Source organism: Hemiscyllium ocellatum, chromosome 32 (assembly GCF_020745735.1).
Source record: "Hemiscyllium ocellatum isolate sHemOce1 chromosome 32, sHemOce1.pat.X.cur, whole genome shotgun sequence".
Classification (NCBI taxonomy): Eukaryota; Metazoa; Chordata; class Chondrichthyes; order Orectolobiformes; family Hemiscylliidae; genus Hemiscyllium; species Hemiscyllium ocellatum.
In genome coordinates, this window is record NC_083432.1 from 34435393 (window position 1) to 34453779 (window position 18387).

Here is an 18387-nt window from a genome sequence, read left to right on the forward strand (position 1 = left end):
TCTGAAGTTGGAGCTTTGTAAAAAGTCTCAAAAATCCTGGATGAGAATGGTGAAGTTGTCATTATTTAAAAGAACAGTTTAGCTCTCTGAATAGTCATGAAGCATATGGAAAAGGTCACACATTCCACTCGGAATTCCTAACTACACCACTTGAGGCTATACATTTTGGAATCAGGAAATTGGGAAAATGAAGAGTAAAACAAAATTAAAACATTATTTATTCTGTGACTCTTTCCACTGACTCCCTTTCTTGAAGTGTTGATGCGTAGGAGCATTTCCTGGCGGTAATCATATATTGGCAGAGACACCAATAACAAACTAGTTGTGTGGCTCCTGGCAACTTGTGAACCCATGGAGGAAATTATTACATCGTAAATTGTTCATGAAAGGAATTGCTGGGTTGTGCTAAAGGAGAGGAATAAAAACATAGGTGCACATTACATACAAAATATACAGCCCAGATTTATTTAGATCCTTGAGAGGCTACATATTTAAACACATTTTTTTTTACAGTATGTACATTAAATCCTAATATAAATATATTTCAATCACAGATGAAACTGATTCAAGTTTTCCAATTGAGAAAATTCCCTCGGTTGCTCATTCCCAGCTGCTGTAACACCTGCCTTTGAAACCACCAGTTAGAACTAAATACAGTACAGAAAAAATGATAGCTTTTTAAAGAACAGCATCTGCCAATTTCTTTGAAATTAACCATTAAAAAAAAATCTGCATTAGCAGTGTTACTATTCATATCTTATAATGTACTGGAAGAATTATTAAACTCGTATAAAAGGTAATGGCCAAGAGGCATGTTTTACACTTCAATGTTTAATCCATTTTCCAACAATAATTACACCTCTCAACAGTCATTAAAAAACTGATGTATTAAAAAGATGTTCAAATGTTCTGAGTCAAACGTATCTAGAAGGTGAAGGGATTGAAGAAGATTACTTCAAACAAATCTTTCAGCATGTCGAGGGCAGGATAGAAATATCCCACTACAAAATGAATCTGGTTTCGCCCATTGAAATGCAGGCTTCCAGATTTATGTTGCTGCTGTGCATTTCTTGACTCCAGAGGTTTCGATTGCTTAATATTTCAGAATGTTCAAACACATTCTCAATAACACTTTGTGCCTATTTCAAAGCATTAGTTGTAGTTCAGAAAGAAAATTTAAAAAAGAATACAGCCTTTTTAAAGTAAGGACTTTGTGCCACATTCTATCTGATGCAATTTTTTTGGATTCAACTGCAATTGCATGTGAGTATATATTACAGAGACAGATAAAACAGCAGCTCCTAACCAGGTTTGTACAGAATAGATTTATGCAAAGACATTATGGAAGAATACACAAAGTATTTCCTTACGTAGGAAACTTTTAAATGCTAAGAACACATCATACAGAGCAACACAAAAAATAAGACATCTTAAATACTGGAGGTGCTTTGAATATACAGCTCTGCTTTTCAGTCTTTAATCCCTTTAGAATTTTGTCTTGCTTCCAATCCCACTTTCTTCACCAAATAATTCTGACAGTCAGCAATTTAACGTCGTCTGAACGCGCGCGAGATTCTCCAGGCGTTTGGCTCTTCATAGCGGTTGTATAGGGGCTCCAGCCTCTGCTGTTTCTTTTGCTTGCTGAGTTTAGTTGGGTCGGACACTTTGAAGAAGGCGGGTGCAAACTCTACTAGCCAGCGTGGGTCAATGGTGGTCACTTCTCGCATGTATTCTTTAGTAGTCAAGACAAGTTCATGATATACAACCCTGAAAGAAACATACAAATATTTTAAATGCTCGTCAAGCAAGTTTGTTTCATGAATTATAATTAAAAGGGCTGCAGATGCTGGAAACCTGAAACCAACACAGAATGATGGAGAAATTAGAAGTCCAGCAGCATCTGAGTAGACAGAAACAGAGTACATGATTCAAATCAGGTATGACTTGTTCAGAACTGTGAACTGTAGTTTCTCATTTGAGTTTTATCACACATACTTCAAAATAATAAATATAAAATATAGCCATACAGATGATCCCCATTAAAACAAATTGTTTTTAAAAAAACCTGACTGGTTATTAAAAATACATATAGCAGTGAATTGAGGGGATAAAAAAGGGGAAGAACTGTGAAGAAATATCAACATTGTCCTTTTATCTTCAGAACATTAGTTTGAATCAACATGCACTGATGGGCTGAATGTTTCTTCTGTGTTGGCTGCAAGTCATCTAAATGAAAAGAGTCTTAAAAAAACTTATAACAATTCAAAAAAATCTACATTTATATACAGCTTTTCATGACCACTGGATATCTCAAATACTTTACAAGCAACACATTCCTTTTGAAGCATTATCACTGTTTTAATGTAGAAAACATAGTAATCAATTTGCACACAGCAAGGTCCCACAAACAGTAATAACCAGATTGGTTTTTATTTTCTAATGTTGATCATGGAATAAATATCAGCCTAAGCTGATACCAGGCAGCTGAGGAAATTTGGTATGACGGTGAATACTCTTGCCAATTTTTATAGGTGCACCATCGAAAGCATTCTGTCTGGATGTATCACTACCTGGTATGGCAACTATACCATTCAAGATCGGAGACAGTTACAGAGAGTGGTGAAGTCAGCCCGGACAATCACAAAGGCCAACCTCTCATCAAACTACCAAACACTGTGTATAAAACCAGACATTTTGAATGGTTAGGGGGAGAACTGCCAAATCACCAACAGACTGCTAGCAGAACAGCTCTCTGAAAGATACCTGTCTATAAGAAATTTGTGCAGCGGAACACCAAAGTCAACTTAGGGGAAAACTACAGAAAAAGTTCGACATCCGAAGACTATACCTGGGTTTGAAATTGATTTTGCTATAAATCTAAAAGGGAATTTATCAGACCAGTCTTGTCGAGTGGAAGGTAAAACATAGTCTTAAGAGAAAGGAGTTGTAAATAGTTATTGGACTTAAAAAAATAGAATTGTTAATTTTTATTTAAATAGTGACCTCTGGGATAGTTCTTCGCCTCTCAAAATGTAACAGATTATGGTGCGAGGTGAGCTTCTCTGTGCCTTGGGTTTACATTAGCACAGGGGTTTACCCCATGTCGTAACACTAAAGAAAGAACTCATCGTGTCAACAGCTGTCACACTCAGCTTTTCGCCATGGTAGGGAAGTATAAAACTAGAGGGCATAGGCTTAAGGCAAGAGGGAAGACACATAGAAAGGTCCAGAGGGGCAACCTTTTCACACAGAGGGTATTGGGTGTCTGGAACAGGCTGCCAGAGATAACGGTGGAGCTGAAAATGTGTTGCTGGTTAAAGCACAGCAGGTCAGGCAGCATCCAAGGAACAAGCAATTCGACGTTTCGGGCCAGAGCCCTTCATCAGGAATGAGGACAGGGTGCCAGGCAGGCTAAGATAACGGTGGAGGCAAGCACAAACTTGTCATTTAAAAAACATTCGGACAGGTACAGAGTACTGTACAACAAGGGATTCAGCAATGACAATGCCATTGAATATAAATGGGAGATGACTACACTCTCTCATTTTCAAGTTGGTCATGGGCATAGCAAAAGTGCCAGGCTATTTCATTTGCCATTTATAAGTCAGAAACTGGATTTTGTTGTGCATGAACATGGATTGCTTCAGTAGCTGACGCATCCTGAATGATGTTGAAAATTTGTACAGTGAACATCTCATCATCTCATGATGGATGCAAGGTCATTGATGAAGCAGCTGAAAATGATGGGGTCTCAGACCCGACCCAAAAGAAATCCTGAAGAAATGTCCTGCAACTGAGATGAATGACCTCCAACAACCACAATCATCCTCCTTTCCATGGAAATTAAGACAGGCTCATTCACCCAAGATGGCGACCAGCCACATTCAAATAGTGGTTCACTATTATACTGATTATAAATGCTGCTCCCCAATTTCTGAAGAGATTTTTCAAGACTTAAAAAGGTGACTTGCATGCTGACAACAACTCTATTTCATTTACCACACATTTTTAAAAAATTACAAGCAATATAATTTGAAGATTTGGCCAAATAGGAAAACTGCGAGCAGTGTGTTATATTAGCTTGAATGCAGCTTTGCAGGAGGAAACACCAGAAAAAAAAATCCACCTCAACAGATTAAATGATCGGTGTCGTTTCCCAACCCCAGTCCAGGCACCAGAATAAGCCCAGCAGCAGTGAGCTTGACAAGAACAAACTGGTGTAAAGTCTGGAGCCGCCACTTAAAACAAAGCCTGGAATTAGCAAGGCTTAACCCCAAAGGAGAGAAACAAAATAAAAAGCATGAAATTCCCAAAGAAGCTTTGTGATGCTCAATTAAAACACATGAAGACGGAGCAAAAAAAACTTTAGAAAATGAGTGACTAAGTAGACTTCATATATAAAACAACGTGTGCATAAATACAGTATATACACACACACACACACACACACACACACACACACACACACACACACACACAGCGAAAGGGAGAGAAATCGTAGGGCATAAAAAAAGAAAGAAATGGATGGGTTTATAGCACAAGAAGAAATTTACTTAATTCTTCAAATGAAACAAAGACTTGCAAACTGACATCTGCAAAAGGCTATTCATGCCATGCAGACAGAATGTCAATTCAGGCTGCCAAATGTAGAAAATCAATTAAATAAACGGGGGAAGTGACTCACTTAGCCCAAAGGGCTTACCGTACCACAATTCACTGTGTAATATGGGCTGACAGCATCCACAAGCCAATCAGAAGACAATTCATATACTGAAGTAATTCATTATGGAGTTTCTATCACTTTCACCCACTGACACAGAGGGATTCCTGCTCGTCAGTTCTTAGTACTTTATTCTTTTTTAAATCTCATAAAAGACTAATCCTAAAATTGAAAACTACTGCTTACAAAGACTTTCAAATAATAAGATATACTCGTTTCATCAACTTTACTGATGGTGTTGCACTGACTCCTACAGAAACATCAATATCTCCTTATAATCAAAGTATAATACTCTGGATGCAGAAAATCTGAAACAAACACAGGGAATACTGGAGAAGCTCAGCAGGTCTGGCCGAATCTATGGACAGAGAAGCAGAATTAACATTGAGTTCAGTACGACTTCTTCAGAACTGAAGAACTATCCTCTGAAGGAGAGTCATTCCGGAGTCAAAGCCTGTATTTGATTCACAGTAACATGCTTTTACACTTTTGCATCAGTTGTCTCAGTGCTGACTGTCTCTCACATCCATTCAAGGCAAATGTTCATTCTGAACCAAAATGAGGAGGAGCATAGTATACAAGGATTAAAGCATAACCTTTCACATTTGGGATCAAGTTTTAAAATTAGCCCTGGTTAATAAGTTAACTGACTTTCTGCAGTTCAATAACATACAGATTGGTCAGTTTCAACTAATTCCACAATAAAGCCCTGCTTGTTGATACAAAACTCAGAATTGAGCAGATTTATTACTTTTTTTTAATATCCTGGATATACCTAATTTTCCCAACTATTAAAAGAAACAAGCTTATAAATTACTGGTGATATATACAGCCAACTCTCAGCACAACGATGTTAACGGAAGCATTAAGTGGCTCATGTCACTATCCACTAACATCAACATGTTGTTAGCTCTACAGCCTTCTTTAGTTACTCAAAATGTATCTTCTACAAAACATATAAATGCAAACTGAAGTACAGTGCCTCTTTTATTAAACATCCCAATGTCTTGCCTTAAACATTTCGTGAGAGAGCTTGCAGTGAATGTTTGAAAATTATTTAAAATGAATGGCAAGCAGCCAAACCAGATGTTGTTCATTGACATTTGAAAATCAAGCATTTTTTGTTGGGGAGAGCTGGGGATGGGAGGTAGTGAAAGCACAGGCTGCGTCAATGGTCAGTACTCTTCCTTGAAGCAGTTAGGTATAGAACCCAGTCGTGCCCTATCCATCATAACCAGCTAGTACTCAACTCCAAGATCTTACTGGTCTATATAGTGTAGTATCACACATAATGCTTTCATTCAGTAAGCCATCAAGAAAACACGGTCATACTTATAAACACCACAAATACGCAAGCATCACGTAAACTGTTTACATGTACTACAAACACTGGAGTAAAATTTTACTGTCACACTTACTTTGGAAAAAAAACACTACAAACAAAAAAAAACAGAATTTAAGCTGTGAAAAAGGATACACTGTAAGAGAAATTACCTCAATGCCCCACTTTGGAAATGTGCTTTCTGGAATTTTGCAAAATATTTTAGCAATAACATGATAGCACATAATGGCATCTCACTGGTGCCATTAACTAAATAGAAAGGTTCAGCTTGTCACTCAACACAAAGAATAAGTGAATAATTTGGGAAAGACCTAGCCTGAATTAACGGTTTGTTTTAAAAATATGGCAGATCATGTAGAGGGAAATATTTAACCAGAGGTAAGTAACGAAATACTTTCTTCCCTGGATGAAAAAATATCCAGGATATTTGTGAGTGAAGAGAAATTGTGACAACTAACATTTAAGATGATTCAAGTTGTAAAAACAGCAGAAAATAATATGAAGAAGTGAAAATAGCCAGAAAGAAAAAAGAGATCTAGGCAGATAAAAGTGAATTGGACAGTAGATAAGCATAAGGTGGAAAAAAGCTATAAGATTTTACAAGTACCCAAGGAATACAAAGATTGTCAAGGTTGGGATGGGAGCACATAGAGACAGGGAAACCACCTTATGAGAGACATTGAAGGAATGGCAGTAACATTTAAATATTTCATTTCAGCATTAAAGAGGCAAAGTGAACCTAATAAAGTGCATGATTCAGACAAACACATAGCAAAAGGATACCAGTTTGTTGATGGTATTAAGAAAAAAACATCCAGCAAACGGTGAAGAAGAATGCAGAAGAACAAAAAATAGAATGGAGTGAGATGATGTGACAGATGAGGAAGAACATTAAGTGGTGTTTATTGGGATAATAGTATATAAAAATACGCAACCAGTTTTGAATTTGTCAATGACATTGTTATTTTATACTTGGAATATCGAGTACGGCTTGGATCATGCATCATTGGAAGGACAACACTCATTGTCAAATGAATTTAATAGACATGCAACAGGAAACACAATGAATGAACAACTCTGAAATGAAACTGAGAAGATTAGGGAGAGTCTGTAGACCTAAAATTATGGACTGACAGGATAAATAATACAAATTGCTGACAATTTTAAATATCTCAAAATCGAAGTAGAAATGAGAGAAATTAATTGAAGACATTTAAAAAAAGGCACAAATTAGAAGAATTCACTTCCAAAACAGAAGAGAGCTCTGCAATTTTTGAGAAACTTTGTACCTCAATTTGAGGTTCAGGTTGTAAGTTTGCTTGCTGAGTTGGAAGGTTTGTTTCCAGACATTTCGTCACCATGCCAGTTAACATCAGTGAGCATCTGGTGAAGCACTGGTGTTCCGTCCCACTTTCTGTTTGTGTTTCTTGGTCTGTTAAGGTGGGTGATTTCATTTCCGGTTCTTTTTCGCAGAGGTTGGTAAATGAGGTCAAAATTGATGTGTTTATTGATGGAGTTCCGATATTGAATGCCAGGCCTCTAGGAATTCTCGTGCGTGCCTTTGTTTAGCCTGTCCTAGGATGGATGTATTGTGCCAGTCGAAGTGGTGTCATTCTTTGTCTGTATGTCAGGGTACTAATGATAGATACTAATGAAAGTCTTTTGGTACGTAAGGATACTAATGGCTTTTGGCGGCTACTTAGTGTTCGTATATCCTGGTGACTAGTTTCCGACTAGTTTCCTGCCTGTCTGACCAATGTAGGGTTTGTTACATTCCTTGCAGGATATTTTGTAAGTGACATCTGTTTTGCTGGGATAACACATCGATTCAGGGACAGGCTAAACAAAGACACACATGGGAATTCCTGGCATTTAAGATCGGAACTCCATCAATACGCACATCAATTTAGTCCACATTTACCAACCTCTGACAAAAAGAACCTGAAATCATATCACCCACCTTAACAGACCAAGACACATAAACAGAAACCGGGACAGAACACCAATGCTTCACCGAAGGCTCATTGATGATGTTACCTAGCATGGTGAAGAAACACCTGAAAACAAAACTTCCAGCTCAGTGAGCAAACCTGCAACCAGAAGAGAGCTCTAATACGAGTAGCTATTGACACAGAGAACATGGCATAATTTAAAATAGATGCACCATACATTGGTTAACAGATCAGTATGCAGATACACTAGAATATATGTGAATGGTCAAGAACATGCCCAAATCTTGTGAGGTTGCTCTTCCTTCACGCAAAACAAGTTTCAATAGTCACGACAAGTTGGGCTTTGTTTACAATTTGAAGAACCTTGATATTTATCGGAAACTTAATCAGCAGTATTTTGTCATTATTTGCAGGTAAACAGATCTCAGCAGTACAAAGTGAGCTAGATCCACCAGTCTGCAGAGACGTTGCGCATGGTGGTTAGTTTTGGCACCCTGATTACCTCATTAAAATTACATACCATTCAGGCTGTCTGTTGAAGAGAGCACTGGAGGGGTGAATGTATACCACCTGCTGGTCAATCAGTGTACGGTATCCTTCTTGTGGGTCCTTCTTCGCTGCATTGCGGAAGAAGCCACTGCAGATTGCTTTCTGAACTCGCACTGTGGCTTTTCCACATGAAACAACATCCAGCTTATGTCTGTAAGAAAACAGTAAAAATTATGCGAAGGCATTAATTCAAAGACATGTATTTACTTAAAACGATCTAAATTTTAAAAATCTACTTGCCATTTTTTAAAGAAGACTTACATTTATATAGCATCTTTCACAAATACCACTGTCCCAAAACACTTGACAATCACTGAACTACTTTTGAAGTGTTGTCACTATTATCATATAGGGGAAACAGACGTCAATTTGTACATGGTAAACACCCACAAAGAGCAATTAATAACCAGATAATCTGTTTTTTCTGAGATGGTGATTGGACAATAAATATGGGCCCAGACACCAGGAACTCTCTCTTCTGCTCTTCAAAATAGTGCCATGTGACCTTTTACATACAGCTAAGCAAGCAGACAGACAACTTAATATGTCACCAAGACAACAGAACTCAACAGTGCGGCACTCCTTCAATACTGCACTGGAACATCAGACTCAGAGATTTTTGTGCTTAAGCTTTGGACCTGGAAGCTTTTGACTCAGCAAAGAGAGGGTGGAGGTGGGGGGAGGGGAGAGTTGGAAAGTAGTGAAGTCGACGTTGATGCTGTGTGGTTGAAGGGTCCCAAGGCAGAAGCTGAAGTGTCTTTCCTCCAGTTGTCGGGTGGCTTTGATTTAGTGGTGGTGGCAGCCCAGGACTTGTATGCCCTTGGGGGAATTGAAGTGGTCAATTGTGATAGGTCAGACAGGATGCCAACTCAGAGTGTTCAGGAATATCTCTGGGACACATGCACACCAAACAATCCCACTGTCCTGTAGGCCACCACTTCAACCCCCCCTCACACACCCCAAGGACATGCAAGTTGTGGGCCTCCTCCATCGCCAAATCCAAGCCACCGACAACTGGAGGAAGAACGCCTCACCTTCTGCCATAGGACCCTTCAACCACACGGCATCAGAATCGACTCTACTAGTTTCCAAACATCCTCTACCTCCACCTGATCCCAGATCTAACCCTTCAAATTGGTACCACCTTCTTAAATCTTCCTTCCCACCTATCCACTCCATCCTCCACAACGACCTGTCACACGATGAAGGGCTTATGCCTGAAACACCAACTCTCCTGCCCCTCAGATGCTGCCTGACATGCTGTGCTTTTCCAGCACCACACTTTTTGACTCTGCAGTCCTCACTTTCTCCTAAGGCAGGGATAGGACTTTGGGACCAGTGACCATTGTTCTGTTAATGTTAAAGTAGTTATGGAGAGGGATAAAACTGGTTCAAGTTCTAAATGAGGGCAAGGAGAATTTTGATGGAATGAGACAAAAGTTTGCAAAGATTGATTGCAGTAGTTTGTTTGCAAAGGGACCTCTGGCAAGTGGGAGGCCTTTAAAAATGAGATAGCTAGAGTTCAAGGTCTATATGTTCCTGCGAGGCTGAAGGGTAAGGTTGTCAGGAATACAGAACCCGGGATGACAACAGTTATTGAGGCTTCAACCAGAAAATAGAGGAGACGTGGCTCAGCTACAGGCAGCTGGGATGAAGGAAATCCCTGGAGGTATACAGGAAATACTGGAGTTTACTGAAGAAGGGGTGGCACAGTGGTTAGCACTGATGCCTCACAGCGCCAGGGACCCAGGTTTGATTCCAGCCTCCGGCAACTGTATGGTGTTTGCACATTCTCCCTATGGTTGTGGGGGTTTCCTCCAGGTGCTCCAGTTTCCTCCCACAATCTAAAGATAAGCAGGTTAGGTGAATTGGCCATGCTAGATTGCCCATAGTGTTCACGGGTGTGTAAGTTAGGTGCATTAGTCAGGGGAAATGTAAAGTAATAGGGTAGGGGAATGGGTCTGGGTGAGATACTCTTTGGAGGGTTGGCATGGACTTGTTGGGCCAAATGGTCTGTTTCCACACTAAGGATTCTATGATGGAAATCAGAAGGATGAAAAAGGGACACAAAATAGCCTTAGCTGAGAAAGTTAGGGTGAATCCAAAGAGGTACATTAGGTATATTAAAGGAAAAGGAATAACGAGAGAGAGAATAGAGCCTCACAAGGACCAAAGTGGAAATGAATAAGTAGAACCACAGGAGATGGGCGAAGTTCTCAATGAATATTTCTCCACTGTTTACTGTGGAGAAAGACAAGATGACCTGGGAACTTGGGGAAGTTAGTGGTGATATTTTGGGGGCAGTCCGTATCACTTTAGAAGTGAGTTGGATGTATTCGAATGTATGAAGGTGGATAAATCTCCTGGTCATGACCAGATATAAACAAGAATACTGCAAGTGGCTCGAGAAGAAATTGTGGGGGCTCTGGCTGATATAATTGCATCATTGTTACCTATGGGCAAGCTATGGGCAGGGTAGCGAATGTTGTGCCATTATTCAAGAAGGGCCGCAAAGGAAAGCCTGGGAACTACAGACCAGTAAGCCTAAATCTGTGGTGGGTAAGTTACTTAAAAAGATTCTGAGAGATAAGATATACATGCAATTAGAAACACAGTGTTTGATTAGGAGCAATCAGCGTGGTTTTGTGATTGGGAGATCATGCTGAACAAATTTGTTAGAGTTCTTTGATGAAGTGACCAGGAAGGCTGATGAGGGCAGGGCTGTTGACATAGTCTATATGAATTTCAGTAAGGCCTTTGATAAAGTTCCACAAGGTCAGCTGCATTAGAAGGTTAGATCGTATGGATTCCAGGGTGAGTTAGCAAATTGAACATAAAATTGACTTGTTGATAGGAAGCAGAGGGTAATAGTGGAAGGATGTTTGTTGGACTGGAGGCCTGGGACTACTGGAGTTTCTCAGGGACCAGTGCTGGGCCCATTGTATGTATATCAATGATTAGGATGGGAATGTGCAAGGCATGATTAGTAAGTTTGTTGACGACACTAAAATAGGCAGCATTGTGGACAGTGAGGAAGGTTATCAGAAATTGCAGCTGGACCTTGATCAGCTGGGGAAGTGGGCCAAGAAATGGCAGATGGAGTTTAATATAGATAACTGTGAGGTCCTGCATTTTGGAAAATCAAATCAAGGTAGGAGTTTTCTGGTGAATGGTAGGGCCTTAAGGAGTGTAGTGGAACAGAGGGATCTTGGGGTTCAGGTTCACAGTTCTGTGACAGTGGATTCACAGGTAGACAGGGCAGTGAAGGAGGTTTTTGACACACTGGCCTTCATCTGTCAGGACATTGAGAGTTGGGAACATATGTTGCAGTTATAGAGGATGTTGATGAGGCCGCACTTGGAGCATTGTTTTCAGTTGTGGTCACCTTGTTATAGGATGGTTTTTACTAATTGGAAAGTGTGCAGAAGAAATTTACAAGGATGTTGCCTGGACTCAATGGTCTGAGTTACAGGGAGAGTTTGGACAAGTTAGGACTTTTTTCCTTAGAGCGCAGGAGACTGAGGAGGCACTTTATAGGAGGTGTAAAAGATCATGAGCAGCATGGATAAGGTGAAAGCATTCAGTCTTTTTCCGAGGGGCAACTTTTTTTATACAGAGGGTGGTACACATACAGAATGAGCTGTCAGTGGAAGTGGTTGAGGCGGGCACATCAACAACATTTAAAAGGCAATTGGACAAATATATGGATAGGAAAGGATTAGAAGGACATGGGCCACCGGCAGCAAAATGGGGTTAGCATGGATGGACACTTTGGCCAGCATGTGCCAGTTTGGGCCAAAGGACCTGTGGACAAGCTGTAGGACTCTGACTCTAAATGCAAATAATGGAACTATACAATCCAACATATTTCCTTTACATGGGTGAGATTAAAGTTAGGTGCAAAAAACATTTCCAGGTCTCTAACACTTATGGTGAACAGATTCCCTCATCCCCTGCAGGAATCTACCTTGCAGATAGGAGCTGAATATACAATGTCATAATGTACCTGATACAAACTCAGGAGGGAGAGACCAGAGATTGTGAAAAGCGCTGCTGTATAATAAACATAAGTTCTTTCTTTATAGGTTAGGAGCACATCAGGAAATGGAATGCTGTCCTGCTCCCCTGACAGAAGGTCCTTCCCAATCAATGACAGAGATAGAATGGCCAAAACATCCAAGCTGCAGATGTACTTAACAAGAGTTTAAATACAATACATAAAGAAATGCATGTGCACATAGTTCAGATCAAAAATGACACAACTGCAACTAAATAGTGTACCAGTATTTTAACAAGGTGTCCATTTCAGTTTCCCCAAACTAAAAACAACACATATATAAAATAAGGCACCACAAGATCACAATTTAAGAAACTGTACTGACATCATCAACCACAAGGTATTTCTCAGAAATGCCTATCACATTAATTTACATTCCAGATATTACTCTCCAGCATTTGACCAAGTTTAAGAAAATGTAATCATTTGGAAATAAAGATTATAGAGGAAATGGAAAGAATACTCAAGCAATGTATAAAATTGTCTCTATACTACAGACCTGTAGGATTCTATGAAATTTGAAATACACCTAACACTATTTTCACCAAAATTTTGCTGAAGCTTATTCCTTGATAAAGTTAATGATGTGTGGTAGGATGTTGGTAAGAAAACAATTGCTGCAAATACGGACAAGAATTTATTTGGAATTTACTACTGTATATTCACTGTATAACGAGGGCAAGGTTATAATCAAATATGTTTATTCTTCTAAGTATGGAACACAGTAACTTCAATATCACGATAGTTTCTGGTAGGGTTACAAATATACTTGGCAAAAAACTTAAGAAAGATGTGTACACGGAATGATGGCCAACAAATCTAATCACTGGTGCACTGAATAAAGAAATGGGCATAAACAAACATCTTCATTTGTGTATTTATTATTTTCTTTCGCCTCCCTCACCAACAGGTTAGACTTATTTTTCTAAAGAAACACTACTAACTCTATGAATATTATGCTCACACTACATGCTTAGCAGTGGTGGGAACACTGGTTCACAGAACGCCTCAGCACTAATAAATAGTAAAGTCCTGAAAGTTGCACTCCTGCATTGAGGCCACTCAATTCCACCCACTCAAGGTAAGCACAGCCTGAAACAAATGTGTCTCAGATTGCTGTTGTGCATTTTTCAATGCTGGTAACAACACTACACAAAGCTGAATGCCTGATGTCTAGGATATTATTTTTCTATTCATCCTCCTAGTCAGAAATATTGCACATCCAATGGAGTCTGGAGAGAAGGAAACAAGTGAAAAATGTCTGGTGATGCTATCAATTAAAACTACATTCTATTTAATCTGCTCATGTAGTAAGAAGATTTTGTTATACATACAAGCGCATTCATTATAGACTTGTTTGTTGAGACCAATAATTGATAAAGAAAATATTTAATACTGAATCTAGCTTCACTTGCTAAGAAATGTACTCCCGAGAGTGACAAGGAATTTCCCTCTACCTGTCCATAATACCCAGCATCTGTTTACGGATATCCTGTGCTCTGCGAAGGGAACGCGCTTGGATGAAGTTTTCATAGCACCAAGGGTTGGAAAATTTATTGTTTTTCCATGAATTGTAGACAGCAAGCAAGGTGAGATGATCCCCTTCTGCTTGGTGGAACTTTGCTTTCTTCTGATCTGCAAGAGCTTGCTTATCCTAGTTTTGATTTAATAGCAGATATGAACAGTTGATGAGTGAAAGCAGATTGAATAGCCAACTGCGCCTTTAAACAGAAAGCTAAAAATGGTGGAAATCTGGCAAAAATATTGAGAATACTAAATTGCACAGGTCAGTCAAATCTGTAAAGAAAAAAGGTAAATTAATAATTCAGATCTTAATTAGTACTGTTCTGATGAGGTTTCTACAATGGCTAGCCTGTCCTTTCTCGAAACAGATGCTGACAGAAGCGTTATGCATTACCAACATGTAATTTTAACTTTCACATTTTCAATGTATAGGTCCATGCTTTGCTGAATCAACAAGAATTCTTCTATTTACTTTCAGACTTGTATTTTTGGAAAAAAAAATGTTTGGTTCCTTAAGCACATTGTAGAAACCCACGTATCTTACAATAAAGTCATTTATTTCTAAGACACGTCCACTGGAAAATGACACAGTTTAAAGAAAAGTTACTGATTGAAATAGGTTCATGATCTAAATCCATTCACAATATTGACACATTGGTCATTCACAGGAGGTCATAAATTCAGCACTTTCCATAATCAATCCAGTTAAACGTGCTCACCTTTGGTCGGTAGAAAACATTCTGTACGGATAGCATGGACACAATTGTTAACATCTCTTCACTGCATCCAAGATGTACAGACATGATTAGCATTTTACAAAGCATGGGTTCCAGAGGAAACTCTGCCATCTAAGAAAGGTGAGTAAAAATGTAACAGTTTAATATCAAAGAGAATCAGAATTCAAATTTCAGCATCACTTGTTAATGTGAAATATAGACAGGATATAGTACAGTCTCCAGTCACTTATTTTTGTTTAAGAAAAGCACTCAGTTATCATTCTTTACACATTACCAATTTAATTAACTTAACATACAATTCAAATCGAGCAACTTTGAGTTAGGAGTAGACTAGATCAAGCTCAGCAATGACTGATGTAGTACATATCCATGTCCATCGGACCAAAACTAGGTTTCAGACCGCGTGTGACAAAGTGAGTTATGGACAAAATACAGCGGGTTATAGATCCTTTTTCTGAAAGACTTAAGTATCCGATCAGGATGAGCTCAGAACTCAGTTCTGTCAATCAATCAAAATAAAATCAATAGAAAAACTTAAATCAACAGAAAATTTAATAAGCCTAATCACCTTGTCCAGCCAGCCAATTTGGCCATTGCAAAATTATGCAGACACATCTCATCCTGTTCTATGGAAGACAGTTTTATGATCACAACGACATCAGCAAGTATGGCAAGGTTAATAGCTGCATGACTGACCTATGCATAGAGTAATAAATGGATCTAAATGAGAAGTGAAGAGGCTGACTCCATTTACTTCCTGCTTAGTACTTAAGAGTACTGATATTGAAGTGAACAAACTTCAGCTATTAATATTCACTTAATCTGGTAAATTGGTAAAGTTTCTATGACAAAATAACCTACCTATGAAGTAAAACAATCTTCCCTGACTCCCAACTCATTTAATATATCAGTAGTTATAAATGAGCAATCACATTGTCAAACTTGAAGGTGAAACATTATTTTAGCGTTTAGTGAACCAAAGATCTGCAAGGTTGGTCTTACCCTGCGCCCAAGTCTTGTCAGCAAACCTTCATCATCTAGTGCTCCCAGTGTGTACAACTGTTCCATGGCTGTGATTAGGGTTTCCATAGGAGGGGCATCCATAAAATCAAATGAAAGCAGGTCATTGATCCCCATAGCCTGAGACAAAGAAAAAGTACATACATTTTGAATGCTAGTCTGCAGTTTGTTAAAGCAAATAACCCAAAACATGATGCCTTATTTTCGTCATGTCATGCCCTAATAGCAGACTCCTTCACACTTCGCTTCTGAACTGCAAAGAGTAATATGAATGCCACCACACACAATATTACAGTACCACTGTTGACCTGTGGTATGTACATTACAAAGTGACATGCTACTAACTCCATAAACAAAATTTAAATCACAAAATAGATTTTTAAAACTCAGAATCCTGATGCAGATGCCAGTTAGATCAGTTGGTTGGATGGTTTGTACAAGAATCAGATTAATGCCAATGGCTCAGGGTTCAATCTTGGTTCCTGCAGAGGTGGACTGAGGGCTATATCTTCATTCTCTCCATAATAATAAAATAATCCCATGATTTGGCAAACAATTCAGAGGATCCGAGAATGCAGGAAGAAAAGTCCTGGCATTCAGCTGTGGACACTAGAAAATCAAGAACGTTTGGGTACAAAGGTCAATTCACTATGCAGAATAGGACATCAGGCTGGGTATGCAGATGCTTGCATCTAAATTCCTAAATTGTGCTCTCAACATACAAAACTCCACATCTGGTGTAGAAATCTACAAGATCTGTCATGTATATGTTTGACATCACAGACCTTTTGTGAGAAAAATTTTCCTACACAAAATCTTGGAATGATAAACACACCTGTGTTCTGTAGCATGCTGTAACTATATTGAGAGTGGACATCAATTATCTAACAACAGCACCATTCAGATAACACCTTTAAATGTAGGAAGTACCCAAAAGCACTTTACAGAACAGGAGAAACAAATAAAGACACACAAACTGAGCTTTAGGGTGGAAATTTGGAGAGATGATCAAATTGTTCAAATGGCCACAAAAGGATGGCTAACAACACAAAAGGAAACAGCAAGTCAATAGTAAATTGGAATTCAGCAATTAACCATTCAGACCCCAAAGATTAAATGCTAAATGGACTTCATTCATTTAGCAAGTGTTACAATTTTGAATAGATAAATATCAGAAGCAACTACCTTTTGGCAAATCAGCAAGACAATATTGAGTGAAGAGATTGATTAATAATGCCAGTGTGGCCAGACAAGGTTTTACAGAAGTGATGTTTCAATTCTTGGGAAACCTTTGCCTGACAGAATACTCTAAAATGACGTATAACTCAAAAACCCCACTTCAAATTCAGCTAAGCAAAATTGTTAATTTCAAAAGGTGTAAAATGAGCAAATCTGAGGAGTCACATATAACAGCAGCACATATACTGGTCTTAGAGGTGGCCATCTGGTGCATTCAATAACCTTTGCGACAGTGTCCGCTCAGAGATTGTGTTTATTTTTAATTCAAGCACAAGTGAAACTAAACTGATCATTTTGGTCATTTTCATTGCCCTGGAGTACTGTACATCATTTTTATCGATTACGAATATTTTAAAGTCACAACTGCCCAAAACCACAAAGAAACCAACAGCATTTTGGATTTTAGAATCAGGGGCATAAAATAAAAGAGCACAATTTATGCAAGGGCATGGTTATGCTAATGTTAGAACACAGTGCGACATTTTCAGAACATCATGACCAAAAAGGCATGAAAGATACTGAACACAGAGAGATATCAGGACTGGAAAACTGTAGATTTGGGACACTAAGACAATATTTACTGGAGTAGGTAAAGCTGTGAAGACACTTTGTAGAGGTTTTCCAAATTATAAAACGTTTTGGGAATAAGAGTTAAGACTCAGCAATAATGAGTAGTCAATTTAATGTTGTCAGTGAGCAGGGTTATCAACATTTTAGGCAGAGTTATGAAACCCTGGTAAGAATGGTTACAGGTACAGCAGTTGGGACAGAGATCTTTACTTTAAGTGGAAAAATATTCCTAGCAAAAAAAAGATTGTGGGATTATGACTATGTTAGAGGGATTACTGCGGCAGAAAGCCAGCACAGATAAGAAGGGCTAATGCTGTGATATATACTTCTATGATTTTAAATTGTAACACTCAGGAATCATTATTTTAAGGGAGCTGAGCTTTCCGTTTTGTATCATCTCCCCACACTTGAACCTTATTACATTCAGAGTATTTAACAATGTGAAGATGTAACTGCAATAAATATTTAAGTTACCTTGAGTGACAGTACTGTACTAGCAAGATTAGTTCTTTGAATTTCAGGAACATTTGTGGTCAACATTTCGTCCCTGTAGGCACGTTCAGTGTAGAGTCGATAACATTTCCCAGGTCCCGTCCTTCCTGCACGACCAGCACGCTGCTTTGCTTGAGCCTATGGGCAAAAGATAGAATTGAAACTTTAAAAGAGGAAGTATCTAA

The 18387-nt window shown here is 38.7% G+C and overlaps 1 protein-coding gene across 1 annotated transcript in view; it reads right to left on the reverse strand.

Moving 5' to 3' along the window:
* Nucleotides 1–462: 462 nt before the first annotated feature.
* dhx8 (DEAH (Asp-Glu-Ala-His) box polypeptide 8) overlaps nt 463–18387 on the reverse strand; it is a 49663-nt gene continuing 31738 nt past the window's right edge. Inside the window, exons 18-23 of the mRNA XM_060849098.1 lie at nt 18185–18340; nt 15884–16021; nt 14864–14992; nt 14078–14274; nt 8535–8714; nt 463–1767 (exon numbers count right to left, since the gene is read on the reverse strand). Of these exons, the coding sequence (XP_060705081.1) occupies nt 1548–1767; nt 8535–8714; nt 14078–14274; nt 14864–14992; nt 15884–16021; nt 18185–18340 (1020 nt within the window). The 3' untranslated portion in view covers nt 463–1547. The remainder of the gene's footprint in view (nt 1768–8534; nt 8715–14077; nt 14275–14863; nt 14993–15883; nt 16022–18184; nt 18341–18387) is intronic.